Source organism: Leishmania infantum, chromosome 17 (assembly GCF_000002875.2).
Source record: "Leishmania infantum JPCM5 genome chromosome 17".
NCBI lineage: Eukaryota > Euglenozoa > Kinetoplastea > Trypanosomatida > Trypanosomatidae > Leishmania > Leishmania infantum.
In genome coordinates, this window is record NC_009401.2 from 406,768 (window position 1) to 414,251 (window position 7,484).

Consider the following 7,484-nt stretch of genomic DNA (forward strand, 5'->3'; position numbering starts at 1 on the left):
GCACAGGTGTGGTCTCTTGGTGGCGGTATTACAACCATAGCAGCAGCAGAGAAAGAAACTCTTCCTCGACCTCTTTTACTCATCCACACACGCGCACACCATTACTGGAATGCTGAATGCCGCCCTGCGTACCAAGCGCAATGGCGCCGCACCGCCGGCCCCGGCTCCGGCGGAGAGCGAGTTCCACCAGATGCGCATGCAGGAGCAACTGCGCAACCACGCCATAAAGGACTTCGACGCCACCGAGCAGCAAGTATCGCCGTCCTACTTCGTCGCTTCCCTGCAAGAGCTGTGCGCGCAGCGTTTGGCGGACAGCTTTGCTGAGTGTGCGGAGGTGGATGCGCTGCGGGAGGAGCAGCCAGATCTCTACGCCATGGTGTTGGAGCGGCTGCCGACGCAGCCAGACACAATGCTGCCGCTGCGCATCACTGTCCCGCGGATTATTGATGAGAAGTACTGGCAGCGCTGCTGCAAGGCTCGATGGCCGCTGGGGCAGCTGTCCCGCATGACGAAGGGACAGAGGCTGCTTGAGAAGGAGTACGGGTGGAAGCGCTTGTTCCTTGAGCAGGTCCTTAGCGACTTTCTCATGGCTCTTGGCAGCGGCAGCAATGCGGGGGACGGCAACGGCAGTCTGCTGCCTCCCGGTGTCATGACGGTGGTAACCGGCGAGGCCCTTGCTGTCTCGCAGAAGGGCATTACGTCGCTGGCGTCTGCTGCCGCAACGTGCACTCCCCGAGACGCCGACACCAGTCTCTTCGACTTGAGCCTTGACGACGAGGCCATCGCTGCGCTGCGTGAGCTGTGCGCCATCTGCCGCGACTACGTCCACACAGTCGATTTGCCCTGCCAACTGGTGCACTTCCGCCCCTATGAGCATCTCTTTGCACACGTGCCTGGCATCCTTTCCTTTCGTCTCACCTTCGGGGTGGCGAACCGCGGCGTTCGTGTCAGTGTGACGGACATGATCGGCTTTCGCGACGAGGACGCGCAACTGATACAACAACTGCTACGGCACTACGCCGCTCTAGAGTCCCTGCGGCTCCCGCTGAACCGGCTGGAAAACCGTCATGTGCAGATGATCGCAGCAGGTTTAGCAAGCTCGACCACGCTGCGCGTCCTCGACTTCTCGCAGAACTCGCTGACAGACGCCGCCGTTGTGGAGGCGGTATCGCTGCTGCTCTGCCGGCCCGACTTCCCGCTGGAGGAGCTGTACCTCGCTGACAACCAACTGGCGGACAAGGCGGCGGCCGCCTTGGCCGAGGCCCTGCGGTTCAATAAGACACTACACGTCCTGCACCTGCAGCAGAATTGCATTGGCGATGCCGCCGGTGGGGCTCTGCTGGTGCGCTCGCTGGCGGTGCACCCAACGCTAGCGGACGTGAACCTCGGCAGCAACCGTTTCGGGACGAGCACCGCGGAGGCGCTGTCGGAGGTGCTCCCTCAACTCACACAGCTGCGCATGCTTTGCCTCTCTGGCAACTCGCAGCTTGCTGGTGAAGAGGTGTCCTCGCTCCCCTTCCCCTCTGAAGGCGCCGCCGCAGCGGCGCCTGTGGCCCCGACCGGCTCCACCACCTCTATCCCTTCGGTGTACTCCACCAGCCTCTTGGCGGTGTCTGCCAAAGACAGTGATGCCGAGGCCGCAGAGATCGGTACTGCAGACAGCCAAAAGGCGGACGAAGAAGGGGATGAGGATGAGGCGGACGCATCCCTCACCCATGCGGAGACAGCGGAGGGAGAGTCCTACAGATTCACCACCACGGCGCGGCCTTCTGTGGCGACGGTGGCCGGCGAGGATGTGTCAACGCTGCAGCACAGAGGCCCTCGTGCGTCGAGGAAACAGAAGGACACGTCCCAGCTTCTGCCCACTGCCGCGCCACCGCCGCCGCTGGCGCAGACGGCTGGTGGCAGGCTCATTGCCGCCGCTGTCAAAGCCAACGCATCTCTCGTGGAGCTGGACGTGCGCTTCTGCGGCTTGACCCCGGCGGAGGAGCAAGAGATCATGCGCGCGGTTCAGGAGCGCGTGTACCAGCATCAGATGGACACGTCGGTGACCTTGAGAGAGGCGGAGCGGCGGCGTGCGCTGCAGCGCCGCGCAAAGGAACGGGTTGCGCGCATGACAGGACGAAGTGCCTAAGATGGTGGTGCGGAGCACAGCGTAGGGAAGGAGCGAGAGCGGCGTGCCGATACACACCAGGGTGCACCATAGCATTGCACGCTTGCAGCGGTGGAGGTGGGGGAGCAGCGTGCCGTGTGGTGACCCTTGTGCGCACACTCTCTCCTCTGCCCTCAGTCTCTCGGCTCGCCTTTTTATGTAAATTTCCTGTGTTTCCGTCTGTCTTGTTCTTTACCCTTCTCACCTGCGATGTATCCTCCCCTTCCCTCCTTCCCTACTTCGACCTGTGACCTCTTCGCTTGTCTCAGTGTCTTCTCGGTATCGTTCGGCTCGCTTCGCAGAGCTCAAGGCGTTTTCGAGTGAGACGTGCGTCTCTGTGAATGAGGCACACGGAATGGATGGCATTTTCGCTCCCCGCCGTCCTGTGTGGAAAAGACGCGCACAGGCTCCTCAGTAGTGATGCGGCATCGGCCGTCAACCCCATTGACAGCGGGTAGGGATGCGAGGCTTTCAAGACGCAGGATGAGCCCTCTCCAACTCTGCAGGTCCCATTGGCGCTCCTCCCTTCTCTCCTCAGCGGCGCACACTCCCACGCGCATGGTTATGCTGCTCTCACGAGAAAGCGCTTTCTCTGTTCCTGCTGTGACATCACCCCTCGCCTCCGTCTCTTCTTGCTCTTCCACTTCCTCGTCCTTCCACCACACTACTGGCATCACACGCAAGTATGCGCCCCGGTAAGTCTTCTTCTCCCCCTATTTTTCAGCCAGCGCCGCACTGCTACACCTCTGTCACACACGTGCTTCTCGCTCTGTTCCAGACCCCCATACCCTCACCCCCCTAGGTCTACCGACTGTTGTTGCTGCTGCTGCTGTGGTGATAGCCCTCGCTGTGGCGGCTACGCGTGGAAGAGGTCTTTGCCTTGCTCAGCGCGCTGCTTTGCGAGGTGCCTCTTACGGGCCTTTGCGTGCGCGTCTTTCGCTCTCTCTTTCTCAGCACGTGTGCGCGTAGGCAAGGCTACGCGATCGAACTGAGACGGGGAGAAAGAGAGGGAGGGGGAGGACGTCCACCACGCGGCACCTCAGGGAGAACGCGAGGCGGGGGGGTGAGAGAGGGCGCGAGAACGAACAGAAGGCGTGGAAGGAAGCCGACGCCTGCCGCTGCGTAGCGGTCGTTCGTGTGCGAGTCGCATTCGCGAGAAAGAGTGACATCTGCGCGCAGTGAGGGAGTGGCCAAGGGTAGTCGGAGGGCAAGAAAACGTTGGAGGCGCAAGAGGGCAAGCTGAGGCGAAGCAATGAAGTTGACACTACGCGGCGGCATTGCCCTGGCGGGCGCCATGCTCTTAGCGATCGCCGGCTTCTCCTTGTTTGAGACGTGTGTGATATTGGTCTTGTACCTGGCGAAGTATGTCTTTGGCGATGGTGCGCTGATGCCGTTGTACCGCCTCAGCAACATGCACCACGACTTCATGCAGCGTACGTACCTGTGCTGGGTGGGTGGCTTGGTGGAGAACGTGCTGGGCACCAGCATCGCCTACACAGTCGTTGATGGCGATGGCCAGGAGCACCTGGAGCAGCACTACATGACGTCTGTGCGGAATGAGGAGGGCGCAGTGGAGCGGTACCTCGACTTGGACAAGGTTCTTCGGCCGCCGTCGCAGCCCGGCAAGGCCAAGATCATCATCATGAACCACCACTGCCGCGTCGATTGGATCTACACGTTCATGTACTTTGCCCGCACCCGCGGCATTATCAGCCACATCCGCTACGTCCTGAAGGAGGATTTGAAGCACCTCCCGGTGCTGGGCTGGTCGATGGAGCTCTTTCGCTACCTCTTCCTGTCGCGCCACTGGGAGGCCGACAAGATGTACATGAGGCGTATGGTCGACTTCTACAAGGCCACCGGTGACACCCCGGTCATTCTCATCTACCCGGAAGGCACCGACCTCTCGCCCAGCAACATCCAGCGGTCGCAGGAGTACGCCGCCAAGGTGGGGCTGCCGAAGTTCCGCCATGTTCTGAATCCGCGGACCACCGGCATCGTGGCGCTCATGGACATGCTGGGCGGTGCCGACAGGGTGGAGGAGGTTGTGCACCTTACTATCGCCTACACGTACCACGCCCCAGGGGAGCGCCCGAACGAGCTGTCGCTCGCCAACGGCCACCACCCGAAGAAGGTGCACCTGCTGATCCAAAGCTACCGTGTCGCAGGAACGGCGGCCGCGGCAGCGCAGAAGAACCCGAAACACGTTTGCCCTACTGAGGAGGCCGCCCTCACCGCGTGGATCCATGAGTGTTTCGCGGAGAAGGAGCTGTTGCTGTCGCGGTTCCTCATGACGAACCCAATCGGCTTCGACGCCGCCGATGTGCGGGCGGTGCTCGGCGAAGGCGTCGGCATAGCCAGCTACGACGACGACGAGGAGCGCCTGCGCCACCCCAACCGACCGTGGTGGAGACGGTACTACCAGCAGGTCGGCTTTTTCGGCGCCGTCATCGCGCCTGTGTACTGGATCGCCTCGCCGATCTACTATGTCTTCTTCACGCGCTGGTGGCTGTCGACGTTGTGGGTGTTAGCCGTGCTTGTGGTCTTCATGAAGGGCGTCAAGGCGATCGGCGGGATTCAGCAGTCGCTCTACCTGAAGGTGGTGACGCCGGAGGCCACGCTGATGCAGCGGCTGCGTCGCATGCTGAAAGGCCGACAGATGAGGAAGGACAAGAAGAGCGACTGAGTGCAAGCTCCTCCTTCCCGGCTTCCCCAGCGCTCCTCCCTTATCGCAGAGCGTGTCGGCAAGTCGCAGAGGTCTGTTGCCGTTGCTGCCACTCGTGCACATGATGCACCGCTCTCATTTTTCTCGTGTCTTTTTCATCTGTATCACGTTGGGTGGGGTGCGACTGTGCTTGCCCATCGCCCTCTTTGTCACCTCTCCTTCGGTGAGGTCGTTGTTTTGTGTGCTCATCTGCCTCCCCGTGTGCCGATTTCTCGCTGTGCGCAACGCGCAATTCTGAACAACAAGGAAAAAAAAGAACAACGGTGCTTGCTTCTTGTGTATGCCGTGGGGGTGTGCGGAGGGTGCGTACTGGGGGGGGGCTCGCTCACCTGATTTTTTGCTCCCCTCCGCGCGTGCTCTCCGTCTCCGTGCCTATCTCCATATCCTCCTGGAAATCGAACCTGCGATCTCAGCATCTGCGTGCGTGCGTGCGTCGTCGCGGGCTCCACGCTACCGCCTGACGCTCCGGGCCTGCATCTCGTCATCTCTCTATGTGCGTCCCCGTATGCGACAGGGGGAGGGGGAGTGGTAGGCGCGGTTGATTAATTGATCAAGAGAAGAATACGCCGGCAGCACGCATCCCTGCGTGCACGCGTCCGCGCTTTTCAAGCGTTCGGCGATGCACACGGTGTTCTCACCTTTTCAGGCTCTTTGTCTTTTTCTCTCTTCATTTCCTGCTGGAATGCGTTGATGCGTTCGCTGCAGTAGGAGTCCTCAATGAGTCTGTCGCACACACGCACACACAAACACGAGTACGCACGCACGCACGTTCCTCCTACCACCTCCCCACTCCTCCGTTCCCCAAGAGAGAGCTAGCGGCAGAAGGATGTCTTTTGTGAACCACCTAGGGCAGTCTTCACTGGCGACACGTTACGTGCCGCACTCTGACCTGACGAAGTCGCACTACGAGCGTCTCCTGCTCGACGTGCGCCGCTACCTCCCACCAGGTGTGGAGGACGACGTGGAGGAGATCGCCGAGCAGGTGCTGAACATTGTGTGCTCGGCCGCGTCAGGCGCATCCTCCTCGGCGGCGACCCTGAGCGAGCAGCATCAAAGTCTTGAGCGGCTGCTGGACACGCGCCTAAGCCGCGAGGTTCGCGACCACCTCATGCAGTATGGGAAGCTGATCACCGACTACGTGGCGAGCGACAAGACAGCGGAGGCAAACGGTACGTATGGTTTGCCATCGACGTCCTCCGGTGCGCTGGGTGTACAGGATTTGAACTTCGCGGGCCCCAGTAGCAGCGACAGTGACAGCGACGACAGCGGCGATGCCGTGTGTAGCGACGCAGAAGAACGACGCAATATCGAGCTACTGACGGGCGGCGCATCCTCCTCGGCGGCGGAGAGAAAAGGACGGCGCAAGAAGCGCAAGGCACTCATGAAGGCTGACCAGAACCTAATGCAATACGCCTTCGCCGAGGAAGGTGGCATAGCTGACACGGTAGAGGAAGCAGAAGCGTGGGGGGCTTCCGCGCCACTTGGTGCCGGCGGGGCTGCCGCAGGGGAGTTGAGCTGTGATGAGTATGACGAGGATGGCGCGCTGGCGACGGGGGCCGCGGACACGCCGCGGATCCCGTTTGAGGAGGTCGCGTGCAACGCGCAGTTTCTCAAAGACGCCGTGCGACGTCTCTTCCCGGCTCACGACGCTGATACCTGCCACAGCCTAGCACAGCGGGTGCTGAACTTCCTGAGCGAGAGGGAGGAGGATGACTTCACGCTGGAGACCCAGCTCACCACGTGCCTGGGCGGCTATGAGGATGAGGTGGTTATGGACTGGATCGGCGACGTGGTGCAGTCGCGCTGGAGCGTTGTGTACGGGCTGCGCTACGCCCAATGCACAGCACAAAAGGAGCGCCACGCAGTCATGGATGCAATGCAGCGACACGCCCTCGATGACCCGCGGGTCGAGCACCTGTACCAGAGTATCACCGGCAAGGAGGTGGACCCACTGAACACAGAACAACTGCAGCAGCGCCGCGAGTCTGCTGCCGCGGGTGGCAACGAGGAGGTCGAATCTAAGTTGGCGTCCACAGTACCTCGGCAGCCTCTGCTTCGACGAGTGAACCTTCAGGCCTGCGCCTTTCAGGATGAGCGAGCACCGCACCTGCACGTGCGCGCCACGGTACCGCAAGGCACACAGCGGCTGACCTACGAGACTCACGACGAGGTCCTCCTTCCGCCAACCTCGTCGTGCAACACGTCGAACCCGCTCATTCGAGTTGCCACGTCTTTCCCAGGCTGGGCGGTGCCGGTATTCTTGGGCGTGGAGGAGCTCAACGCCATGCAGTCCAAAGTGTACGACTGCGCCTTCCACTCGGACGAGAACATGCTGGTGAGCGCGCCGACCGGGGCCGGTAAAACGAATGTGGCGATGATGGCGATGCTGCGCACCATCGCGGCAGCTCGCAACCCCGTGACGGGGGTGATTGATGGCCACAGTCTGAAGATGGTGTACGTGGCTCCCATGAAAGCGCTCGTGCAGGAGGTGGTGCGCACCTTCTCGAAGCGACTGGAGTCGCTCGGCCTCACTGTGGCTGAGCTGTCCGGTGACGCGGCCATGACGCAGCAGCAGATGGCCACCACACAGCTGATTGTGACGACACC

General features: G+C 61.5%; 3 protein-coding genes across 3 annotated transcripts; all 3 read left to right on the forward strand.

Moving 5' to 3' along the window:
* Nucleotides 1-109: 109 nt before the first annotated feature.
* LINJ_17_1000 (conserved hypothetical protein) lies at nt 110-2,134 on the forward strand (the record flags this gene model as incomplete). Its single annotated transcript, XM_001464722.1, has 1 exon — nt 110-2,134. One exon carries the CDS (start codon nt 110-112, stop codon nt 2,132-2,134), a length of 2,025 nt encoding a protein of 674 aa, XP_001464759.1.
* A 1,270-nt stretch (nt 2,135-3,404) lies between these two features.
* LINJ_17_1010 (conserved hypothetical protein) lies at nt 3,405-4,838 on the forward strand (the record flags this gene model as incomplete). The annotated part of the gene is made up of 1 exon (XM_001464723.1): nt 3,405-4,838. The coding sequence occupies one exon, from the start codon at nt 3,405-3,407 to the stop codon at nt 4,836-4,838; it is 1,434 nt and encodes a 477-aa protein (XP_001464760.1).
* Nucleotides 4,839-6,648: 1,810 nt separating this feature from the next.
* On the forward strand, nt 6,649-7,483 carry LINJ_17_1020 (putative ATP-dependent RNA helicase; the record flags this gene model as incomplete). Its single annotated transcript, XM_003392353.1, has 1 exon — nt 6,649-7,483. A coding segment is annotated over one exon (835 nt), but the record flags the coding sequence as incomplete, so codon positions are not given.
* Between the last annotated feature and the right edge of the window lies 1 nt (nt 7,484).